Genomic DNA, 12,603 nt, shown 5'->3' on the forward strand with positions numbered 1-12,603 from the left:
CAGCGAAAACAAAAGTCTGTTGAGGTCCTTTTAAAATATCAGATTATCAGAGTTCCTGTCAGACTTGAAACAGCTCCTAGGCTTTCAATACCAGCTGATATATGGGACAACTTTGTACTCTTTGTTTACTCATATTTTTATTATTTAGTGTTTGTCGGTTTATTGTTTAGTAGATTTTGAGCAGATTTCAGTTTTCGTTCAGATTTCTGACGCTCTTATTGTGAAAACCGTGACCCGGCGGCAGTCTCAGGTTTCCGGTGTAAACGGACCGCAGCAGAGCCGCTTCTTTCAGCCGGTTCGGTTCGAGCCTTCTGGTCCGAGGATGGGGGAGGCCGACGTGACGCTGAGCCAGGCCGAGGAGAAGCCTCCGGACTCAGGTCTGGGCTCCGGGGAGGACTCGGTGGTCTGGAGCCACGAGGTGGAGGTTTGTCTGTTCCACGCGATGATCGGACACAAGCCCGTGGGTAAGAGTTAGCATGTTAGCGGCTAATGTTAGCGGCTAACGGTAGCAGCTTAACCCCGGTTACCGGGTACCGGACAGGAGGCTGCCGTTCTCCGGTTAATTTTAACCGTTAAAAGTTTAAAATGAACCTTCAGAACCCGCAAATAAAAACAGGAACCGGGTTCTGGAGGAAATCCACCGTTAGAACCACAGCTGGGATGCTAACAGGATGCTAATACTGGAATAAAACTTTATAAAGTTCTAAGTTCTTTATTTTAGAACCAGATCAGTTCTGTGATGTTTTCTGGTTTGTTCAATAAACATGTTCAAATCAGAACTATCAGAATCATGAAGCAATTTTATAAAATGACATTTTCTTAAAATGTTTTATTAAAGGTATTTTTAAAAAAATGTGTTTTACTTCGAGTAGTTAGTGAAAAATTACTGCATAAAATTGTGAGTATACAGAATGAAGTATTGATTGTAGTACTGATTGTAGTACTTGTACTGCTAGTATACAGGATGCAGTACTGATTGTAGTACTGATTGTAGTACTTGTACTGCTAGTATACAGGATGCAGTATTGATTGTAGTACTGATTGTAGTACCTGTACTGCTAGTATACAGGATGCAGTATTGATTGTAGTACTGATTGTAGTACTTGTACTGCTAGTATACAGGATGCAGTACTGATTGTAGTATTTGTACTGCTAGTATGCAGGATGCAGTACTGATTGTAGTACTGATTGTAGTACTTGTACTGCTAGTATACAGGATGCAGTACTGATTGTAGTACTGATTGTAGTACTTGTACTGTGTTCCAGGAGTGAACCGTCATTTCCACATGATCTGCATCAGAGATAAGTTCAGTCAGAACATCGGGAGACAAGTTTCATCTTCTGTTATCTGGGATCATCTGGGAACCATGTATGACATGCAGGCTCTGGTATGCCACGCTACGACACGCTACAACACCCTACTACACGCCACGACACCCTACTACACGGCACTACACTCTACTACATGCCACGACACCCTACTACACGGCACTACACTCTACTACATGCCACGACACGCTACTACACCCTACGACACGCTACGACACCCTACTACAAGCTACGACACCCTACTACACGCTACAACACCCTACGACACGTTACTACATGCTACGACACCCTAATACACGCTACTACACGCTACGACACCCTACGACACACTACGACACCCTACGACACGCTACTACACGCTACGACACCCTACTACACGCTACAACACGCTACGATACGCTACTACATGCTACGACACCCTACTACACGCTACGACACCCTACTACACGCTACTACACGCTACTACACCCTACGACACCCTACTACACGCTACGACACCCTACTACACGCTACGACACCCTACTACACGCTACGACACCCTACTACACGCTACGACACCCTACTACACGCTACGACACCCTACTACACGCTACGACACCCTACTACATGCTACGACACCCTAATACACGCTACTACACGCTACGACACCCCACTACATCCTATGACACGCTACGACACCCTACTACACACTACAACACGCTACGACACGCTACGACACGCTACGACACGCTACTACACCCTACTACACACTACGACACCCTACGACACGCTACGACACCCTACTACACGCTACGACACCCTACTACACGCTACGACACCCTACTACACGCTACGACACCCTACTACATGCTACGACACCCTAATACACGCTACTACACGCTACGACACCCCACTACATCCTATGACACGCTACGACACCCTACTACACACTACAACACGCTACGACACGCTACGACACGCTACGACACGCTACTACACCCTACTACACACTACGACACCCTACGACATGCTACTACACGCTACGACACCCTACTACACACTACGACATGCTACTACACGCTACGACACCCTACTACATCCTATGACACGCTACGACACCCTACTACACACTACAACACGCTACTACACGCTACAACACCCTACGACATGCTACTACACGCTACTAGATGCTACTACATGCTAGTACATACTACTACACACTGCTACACACAGACACGCAACACTGGAACACAACAACACACAGACACACACTGCATGTTGTTTATCTGGTTGTTGTTTATTTTTTGTGTTGTTTACTTTGTTGTTGTTTGTGTTGTTATTTATCTTATTTCTCATTGTTGTTTACCTTGTTTGTGTTGTTGTTTATCTGGTTCTTGTTTACCTTGTTGATATTTTTGTTGTTGTTTATCTTGTTTGTCTTGTTAATCTTATTTATGTTGTTTACCTTCTTGTTGTTGTTTATCTTGTTATTTTTTGTTGTTGTTTGTCTTGTTGTTTTTTTAGGTTGTTGTTTACCTTGTTGTTGTTTGTGTTGCAGCACGAGTCGGAGATCCTTCCGTTTCCAAACTCAGAGAAAAGCTTCAGTCTTCCAGATGACATCATCCAGGACGTGAAAGAAGGTTCTTCTGTTTTTATCTTCGTTCTGGAAACAACCAGCTGAGATGTTCTACCATCAGAGATCATTAATAGAAATCTGTTCAGTTAAAGTAGAACCAGCACCAGTTAGGGTTCTCCTGCTGCAGTCAGTGTTCAGGAGAAGAACCTTCATGTTGGTCTCCATCAGTCTAAACGTTCTTCTTCATAAATACTTAAACTCTGTCAGGTTCCTCAGGGTTCCTGAGTCTACAGAATCAAATCAAATCAAATCAAATCAAATCAAATCAAATCAAATCAAATCAAATCAAATCAAATCAAATCAAATCAAATCAAATCAAATCAAACTTTATTTATATAGCACTTTTCATACAGTTAAAAATGCAACGCAAAGTGCTTTACAACATTAAAAACATTAAAAAGAAGAAAACCCGTCCCTCCCTCCCTCCCTCCATATATACATATATGCACACAACTGCAGGAGCACGCACACGTACACACGTCCACACACACATACATACACACACACCTGTACATACACAGACACACACACGCCCACAGACACACACTCCCACCACTGACAGTAGGGAGACATGGCATGGCACTGACCATTGTGGAAAACGCCTCCAATTGGGGTCGTCCACACTGGGAGGAGTCACAGGCCATGACCACTGGGGGCGCTGGCACCCAGACCCACAGACCCCCCGACCCCGACAGACAGGGGGACCCCCACACCGAGGTGGGGAGCCCCCCCAACCAGCTGGGCCGAGGGGACTCATGGACAGCACCCCCAGTGGGAGACCAGATATAGACCCCAGTGTGGAGGACCCCCCTGAGGAGAACACTGGAGTTAAATAAGTTAAAATTTAAAACTACAAGATAGAATAAAAGACCTATAACATAAGTAAAAAGGTGAAAGGTTAAAAAAAGTAAAAATACATATGAAAATAAATACAAAATGATAAGAACATAAAGATTTAAAAGGTTAGTTAAAAGCCTGATTAAAAAGGTGAGTGTTTAACCTTCTTTTAAAAATATCGACAGTCTCTGCAGTCCTGAGGTTCTCCGGCAGGTTGTTCCACAGGTGGGGGCCATAGTGGCTGAATGCCGCCTCACCGTGGGTTTTTGTCCTGGCTTGTGGTATGGATAAAAGGCCACTGCCAGAGGACCTCAGGATCCGCGAGGGTCGATATGTTAAAAGGAGATCAGATAAATAAGAAGGCGCAAGGCCGTTAAGACATTTAAAAACTAATAAAAGAACCTTAAAATGGATCCTGAAGCGGACGGGGAGCCAATGCAGCGACTTTAAAACTGGTGTAATGTGTTCCCGCCCTCTGGTCCTCATCAGCACGCGTGCGGCTGAGTTTTGCAATAATTGTAGATTTAAAATACTCTTTTTAGGAAGACCAGAGAGCAGGGCATTACAATAGTCTAAACGAGAAGAGATAAAAGCATGCATTAAGACCTCCATGCTGGCCTGAGAGAGAAACAGGCGGACTCTGGCTATGTTCTTCAGATGATAAAAACCTATTTTTGTTATATTCTTAATATGTGGCATAAAATTCAGCTCAGAGTCGAAAATCACGCCCAGGTTTTTTACAAATTTTGCTGGTTTAAAATCTTGTAGTTTAGATAAAAGTTTCTCTCTCTGGCCTTCAGGACCTATGACTAAAACTTCAGTTTTGTCCTGGTTGAGCTGTAGGAAGTTCACTGCCATCCATGACTTAATGTCTAAAATACAGTTTAAAAGGGAATCTATTGGCCCTGTGTCATCAGGAGACACGGCAATGTACAGCTGTGTATCGTCAGCGTAGCTATGGAAACTGATGCCGTGTCTCCTGATGACGTCCCCAAGAGGAAGCATATAAAGATTAAAAAGAATGGGACCTAAAATTGACCCTTGGGGAACCCCACACCTAATTTCATGGGTTCCTGAGGAACACGTATCCATGCTTACATAAAAGCAACGGTCTGTGAGGTAGGAATCAAACCAGTTAAAAACAGTACCAGAGAGGCCGACCAGGTGTTTGAGTCTGTTCAACAAAATATGATGGTCTACTGTATCAACTACTGTACAGAACTTCTCTTTTTTCTCAGGTAGATGGAGGTCTGGACTCTGACTCCTCCAGAACTTCCACCTCAGTGTCTTCAAACCATCTCTGAGGATCTTTGTCTGTTTGCTTTGACTCATTGTCTGGATGGAAACTGATCTTCTCCACGTCTCATCATCAGGTTGTCCTCCAGGATTTCATTTACCCTCTACCTTTACCAGCCTTCCAGGACCTGCTGCTGAGGAACACCATGATGCTGCCACCGCCGTGCTTCACCTCATGATGCTGCCACCACCGTGCTTCACCTCATGATGCTGCCACCACGGTGCTTCACAGTGGGGATGGTGTGTTTGTGATGATGTTCAGTGTTTGGTGTCCATCAAACATATCATCTAGTCTGATGGACATAAAGCTCCATCCTGGTCTCCTCAAACCAAAGAACCTTCTTCCAGGTGTCTTCAGAGTCTCCACATGTCTTCTGGTGAACTCTAGTCCAGATTTAATTGGAGCTTTTTCCAACAGAGTCTTTCTCATGAGTCATCATGAGTCTTGGTGGCCTCCCTCTCTAGTCTCTTTCTCCTTCAGAGGAGTCATAGGAGTCTTGGTGGCCTCCCTCTCTAGTCTGGTTCTCCTTCAGAGGAGTCATAGGAGTCTTGGTGGCCTCCCTCTCTAGTCTCTTTCTCCTTCAGAGGAGTCATAGGAGTCTTGGTGGCCTCCCTCTCTAGTCTGGTTCTCCTTCAGAGGAGTCATAGGAGTCTTGGTGGCCTCCCTCTCTAGTCTCTTTCTCCTTCAGAGGAGTCATAGGAGTCTTGGTGGCCTCCCTCTCTAGTCTCTTTCTCCTTCAGAGGAGTCATAGGAGTCTTGGTGGCCTCCCTCTCTAGTCTCTTTCTCCTTCAGAGGAGTCATAGGAGTCTTGGTGGCCTCCCTCTCTAGTCTCTCAGGTCTTGAGGACGTCCTGCTCTAGTCAGATTTATTCATGTTCCATCTTCCTTCCATTTCTTAATGATGGATTTAACTGGACTCCAGGAGATCTTCAGGAACTTTAAATGTTCTTGTATTGTCCTGACTGAAACTTTTCAACAACCTTTCCTCAGAGGTTCTTGGTTCTTTAGTCTTCATGGTGGACGTTAACTTAAACCTTTACTTCCTTTAGATTTTATATTCATAACGAATCCTCTTAGTGTGTTCTCTAAGTAATGTGTTCTCTAAGTAAAGTTCTCTGTGTTTTGTGTATAAAACCTGTGGTTCAACTATCAGCTCATGTTTGTGTTTTCAGGGAAGCTGGGGTCAGAGGAGGAGACCAAAGAGGAGTTCAGGATGGAGAGAGAACCTCCAGCTACACATGAAGAAGGTAAACCTGCCTGTTAGCTTAGGTGCTAGCCATTAGCTTAGTATTAGCCATTATGGAAGCAACTGATGTCCTGATTGGTGCTTCTGGTTCAGTTTATGTAGGTTGTTGTTCTGTTAATCTGATGTTAGAAACATGTTGCTCCAGTTAGTATTAACCTAGAATTAGCCTAGCATTAGCCTAGCATTAGCATCAGAATCTGCAGGGTTCCATTTGTTGATTCTGTTTCTGGTCTTCAGGCAGCAACTCGTCGGTGAAAACGTCGGAACGAAGCAGCAGCAGCCGAGAGAAGGAGAGAGAACGAGACAAGGAGAAGAACAGCAGCGATGGAGGAGGAGGAGCAGGAGGAGGCAAGGAGGCGGAGAAAAGGAAGAGGAGCAGAGCTACTGACAAGCTGCTCACCTCCTCCAACCCTGCTAGTCCAGGAGGAGCCAAGAGGAGGCGCACCTGAGGGGGAGGAGCCAAGAGGAGGAGGCGCACCGGAGGGGGAGGAGCCAAGAGGAGTAGGCGCACCTGAGGGGGTGGAGCCAAGAGGAAGAGGCGCACCTGAGGGTGAGGAGCCAAGAGGAGGAGGTGCACCTGAGGGTGAGGAGCCAATAAGTGGAGGAGCCAAGAGGAGGAGGAGCCAAGAGGAGGTGGCATATCTGAAGGGGAGTAGTCAGGAGAAGGTACACCTGAGCTGGAGTAGCCAAGAGGAGTAGGAGCTAATAATGGGAGGAGCCAAGAGGTGTAACTGAGGGGGTGGCGTTATGAGCTGGTTTAAGTCCCACTCCTCCAGCAACAGAGGATTGTGGGTTTTGTAGTTTCAGCTGCTGAAATGTTCAAATGATGTTTAACAGGAAGTCAGTTTTATTTTTATTTTCAGAATAAAAGCCGCTTCCTCCTGGTGTGTCTGTAAATAAAGTCATTTCCTGTTGGTTTCTGTTAGAGAAGCTTTTATTGATCAGCTGACAGATGAAAGTTTTTTACGTTCTGGTCATCGACTGTTGAACAAACTGCAATAAATCCGGTTCCCCTGTTTGTAAACTGGAGGTTCTGGGAGAACAAACCTTCATTTATCTCTGGTGTTCTACAGACTTTATGTCCTCTAGTTTTTATATTTCCTCAGTAGCAGTTTAGTGGTTCTGATTATTAAATGTTCTTTTTTATCCACGTTTAATTTATTGATAGAGTTCTGCTGTTTGTGTGAATAAAGATGAAGATCAGTGATATTCTCCTGAAGTTCTCCTTCTGGTCCACAACATCTGAAACATCTGGTCCACAACATCTGCACATGAAGTTTTATAAAAGTCACAAACATTAAGACGACAGGAAACCGAACTTTACTTTTTTGAAGGTGGAGATTTAACTGTAAATTCAGCTCACCTTTATTTAAATTGATTTCAATGAGGATCAGGTTCTTACAAACTGAATAAAATCATCTAAATGACGTGGAGAACGTTCATTAAATGATCTGAAAAATAGCCATGAAACTGAATAAAAACATTAAATGTAAGAAAAGTGTTTCTATAACGTTCCTGATGTGATGAAAACTGACTGGAGCTGAAAGTTTCTATAAAATAAAACACAAAGCAGGAAGTTGAAGCCGATAAAGAACCTTTTTATGACTAATCGTTCTGGAGGTTCTAACAGAAACTAAAAACTGAAGAAGTTATTGAAGGACCCTGAAGCTGCAGCGACTGGATGAGTCCAGCAGGAGGCGCCGAAATACAGAAGAACAGCGGGAACCCTGGTTCTGTTCCTGAGTCCTTTAGAGATGTCGGTCTGGTTCTCTTAAAAGCTTATTTAGAGGTCCTGTTGAAGGTTCTAGAGGTTCTGAACTAGTGGCAGTGAAGAGTCCAGTTTAGAACCGAAGGTCGGTAGAATTCGGGGTGAATCTGAGGATCTAACTTAATCTCAGTTTCTGTGAAAATCCTCTTTTTTCTGATGTTTGATTCATTTTAGAACCATTCTTCTGGTTCCTGTCGTGTTGGTTTGAGTTTTACAGAGAAAATAATATAATACATAGTAATAAATACTTTAACGTTCTAAAGTCAAAATGAGATTTTAAAAAAGATTCAAGTTCAGAGCAAAAATAAAAGTCTAAGTAAAGAACCAACATCTAAATTATTAGAATGTAAAATCAAGACTTTGAGATAAAAACCAAATTATAAAACCTAGATTTGTATTTATGAGATTAAAAGTCAAATATATGAAGAATTCTTCACATTTCTTTAGATTCCAGAACAACTTTTTCTGCTTCGTCCAGTTTTGTGGAACCACCGGGCTTCCGTAGGGAACAGGTGGAGATGATTCACCTGATGGAGGAACAGAAGCTGGACGGAGAACATCCATCCATTATCTATACACCGCTTAATCCTCACTAGGGTCATGGGGGGGCTGGAGTCTATCCCAGCTGACTCAGGTGAAGGCAGGGGACACCCAAGACAGGTCACCAGTCTGTCACAGGGCTACATACAGAGACAAACAATCACTCTCACATTCACACCTACGGGCAATTTAGAATGATCAATTAACCTCAGCATATTTTTGGACTGTGGGAGGAAGCCGGAGTACCCGGAGAAAACCCACGCATGCACAGGGAGAACATGCAAACTCCATGCAGAAAGATCCCGGGAAAGCCGGGACGTGAACCAGGGATCTTCTAGCTGCAAGGTGAAAGTGCTAACCACTACACCACTGTGCAGCCCGGACGGAGAACCTGTGAAGGTAAAAACTCTAAACGTAGAAACTGTCAGAGGATGAAGACATTTGTGAATTGAGCAGCAGAATAAAGGATCGAATCTTTGGAATTTAAATGGTTGGAACTAATTTTAAAGAAGAAAAACTTCAGCAGGTGAGAACCTTTAAAGCCCCTTTTCGACCAAAGAGCACCAGGTGCTAGGTTGGTTCAAAGTTGAGAGCCAGTGCTTTTTTGGTTCAAATCTCGTGCCGCCCCAGAACGGGTTTGTGTTTCCACTCAAGAAGGAGCAAAGTTGGAGCTGCGTCATTGCGCCACCACAAAACGTGTGTACGTACTGCGTACGTAGGCGTTCAACAGCGTTCACGCCGTACGGAAACCCACACAACAACAATGGAGGACTTCATTGGAGTGGTGTTCATGGCTTTGCTAGTGTGTCTCGCCATCGCTGAACAGCAAAACCTTCTGTTAGGGGTTACCCATCGGCGTCGCCGTTCCAATGCCCGGCGATCACGTTTGAGAAGAAAGGTAATTATCAAAGATGTTTGGATACTTAACAGTAAACGTGCTAGCGTTAGCTTAGCTACTTAGCTTCGACTACGCTTGCATTGATTACTTAGCGGTTAAACACGCGCAATAAGTTGATGATCATATCTATGTTTATCTTTTTAGATGTTTTTAGATGTCACCCCGCCCTCTGCCCGTGACATGCTAGGCTCTCAACTCTGGCCACCTCTGGCCCAGCAACGAGTTGGTGCCCGAAACGGCCCCAGTTTTTGGAGCCCGGAGCCACAGCTCCGGTGGTGGAAAGACAAACAACCGGCGCCAAGTCGGGCGCCGGCTCCAACTCCGAACGGGCTCCACCCCGGTCGAAAAGAGGGTTAATAGGAACCTGGTTTAACCCTTGTCTGTTTTTAACCCGAAAACATGTTTAATAACATAGAAAACCCCCTACATGACCTTTTTTCAACTTGAAATTCGATGAGTTTTCCTAAAGTGACCCCAACATTAGAAAAAGTGAAACCAGCTTTATTCCTCACTGATCTGGGGTCAGTTTTTACCAGAACTCAGGTGTGATTCTCCTCCTGAATGTAACATGTCCAGATGGTTCTGAGGAGGTTCTGGTTCTGGTTCCTATTAATGACAGACTTCAGACTCCAGTGTTTGCTGCTGTCAGTTAAACAGTGTGAGAACCAAGCAGCTGATTAATATTCATGAGATCAGAGTGAGTGTATGTGTGTGTGTTTATTCATAAATCATCTCATGTTTATTCATACTGGATTATGTAAACAAGTAAGTAGGCGTATTCACGCACACATACACACACACACACACACACACACACTCCTGCTGGTCAACTATTGAACACACATGTGAGTATTCCTGCTTTGTGAGGACTCTGCTGACAAACTTGAACTGAAGCTCAGATGAACGTCGTCACTTCATCTGGTTGTTTTTACAGAGTTCCTCCCAGAACCTTCTCAGAACCTTCTGGTTCTTCATCTGCAGTTGTCTCATTTTACCAAAATGATTAAATAATGTGCAAAATGGCCCCAAAAAATGCTCAGATTACCTCAAACTGACCCAAACTGCCCGATTTGTGTCCAGAATGACTCAAAATGTGACCTGAAGGACCACAATTTCGACCAAATGACCTCAAACACCGACACTAAACACCTAGAAACTTTTCCAGAACGACTCAAACCTTGAAAACTTGTCAAAAACGACTCGCAAAATGGTCCATAAAGACTCATTTTGTCAATATGACTCAAAAAGAGTTCAAAAATCTGTTTAAAACCATCCAAAAGCTGTCTTAAATGAGTTTTAAATTAACTAAAATTCCTGTAAACTTCTTTATTTGAGGTACTTTGTTCAAAATTACTCTCAAATTATCCAATAGACCTCAAACTGTTATGATCCTGCTCCAGCCTCTGCCCTTCTTCCTCCTTTTCTCTTTTCTCCCATTGTTCCTCATCTGTTTGTTTTGACCTGTCTCTCTCTGGCTCCCTCTGTCTGTCACCTCTCCCTCATGTCTCTCTCTCTCTCCCTGTCTCTCTCCCTCATGTCTCTCTCTCTCTCCCTGTCTCTCTCCCTCATGTCTCTCTCTCTCTCCCTGTCTCTCTCCCTCATGTCTCTCTCTCTCTCCCTGTCTCTCTCCCTCATGTGTCTCTCTCTCTCTCCCTGTCTCTCTCCCTCCTGCTTCACCTGCTTCACCTGCCTGCACTCTGTCTTGCTGATTGCTACAATGAGTTTCAGCTGCAGCAATCAGTTCACACCATTCACCTGTTCTCCACCTCACCTCCACTATTTAAACCCTGCTCATTCATTCACTCCCTGCCGGATCATCGACCCACATACCCTCTGCTTTTGGACTCTGTTTTTGGACTCTGTTTTCAGACTCTGTTTTCATCTCCACTGGATTTCCTTCACCCTGGACTCAGCAGTTCTTTTGGATTCTCGCTAGCCCTGTTTTTGTCCCCAGCCAGTAGCTCCAGTCTCATCTCCGTTCACCCCAGATTTCCTGAGCCTGCTTCCCTACCCCTTCTGTTCAGTTCCCCCATTTTGTAAGTACCCCTCCTTTGCTTAGTTTTGTTAGGTCTGGTTTAGTGATCTTCCGTTCTTGAATTCATATTGTTTGTTAGTGGTTTGGTTTAGTCTTGTTTCCCCCCAGTTCAGTTTTCCATTTATGTATTGTTTTTGTTCTCTGGTAAAATAAAAGCCTTTCCTTAAATCACATTTCCGCCAGTCTCTCTGTGTCTGCGCCTGGGTTCTCCAGCGCCCCCCGTAACACAAACTGATTCAAAACGCTTCAAAATAGGTTAAAAAGTGAGAATATTCAATAAAAAAACAACCAGAACCTCCTCAGAACATCTGCTTCTTCATCTGCAGTAACTTTATTAATGATCAGAGTTCTACCTTCAAGCTGGGAATATTTCCAGAGTTCCAGGTCCTTGAAGTCCATAGAGGAGAACGTCCTCTGGAGAAAGTTCCAGAGTAGGTCTACTCTAGAGTTGTAGTCTTCCACACCTCTCTGCAGTTTCCTCTCAGCTGTCACCCTCCAGTAATTCAGTTAGCTTTATTGAGACTGTGTCTGTCCCCCGACCACCAAAATTCAATAAATTAAACAATTCAAAAATAAACAAAAGACATAGTAACCATAAAAATCTAATTAAAATTAATACCACTATTTCAACTGAGCGAAGAAACAGGACAATTAAATGTGGTCTGTTAAATATTAGATCTCTCTCGTCTAAATCTCTGTTAGTAAATGATTTGATAACTGATCACCAGATTGATTTGTTCTGTTTGACTGAAACCTGGTTGCAGCAGGAAGAATATGTTAGTCTAAATGAATCAACTCCTACTAGTCATACTAACTGTCATGTTCCTTGAATCACTGGCCGAGGAGGAGGAGTGGCAGCAATTTACCTCTCTAGCTTAAAAATGAACCAGAGACCTAAACCTAGTTACAGTTCATTTGAAAATCTTACTCTCAGTCTCTCTCATCCAGATTTAAAAGCTCAGAAACCAGTTTTATTTGTTGTTGTATATCGTCCTCCTGCTCCTTAGTCTGAGTTTTTATCTCAATTCTCAGACTTTTT

The 12,603-nt window shown here is 43.8% G+C and overlaps 1 protein-coding gene across 1 annotated transcript; it reads left to right on the top strand.

Annotated features, from left to right (window-relative positions):
- The first annotated feature begins 251 nt into the window (after positions 1–251).
- On the top strand, positions 252–7,532 carry mrgbp (MRG/MORF4L binding protein). Its single transcript, XM_023263082.3, has 5 exons — positions 252–464; positions 1,267–1,388; positions 2,867–2,948; positions 6,250–6,324; positions 6,561–7,532. Exons 1-5 carry the CDS (start codon positions 323–325, stop codon positions 6,770–6,772), a joined length of 633 nt encoding a protein of 210 aa, XP_023118850.1. The 5' UTR covers positions 252–322; the 3' UTR covers positions 6,773–7,532.
- Positions 7,533–12,603: the final 5,071 nt, after the last annotated feature.

This window comes from Amphiprion ocellaris, chromosome 8 (genome assembly GCF_022539595.1).
Source record: "Amphiprion ocellaris isolate individual 3 ecotype Okinawa chromosome 8, ASM2253959v1, whole genome shotgun sequence".
Lineage (NCBI taxonomy): Eukaryota > Metazoa > Chordata > Actinopteri > Pomacentridae > Amphiprion > Amphiprion ocellaris.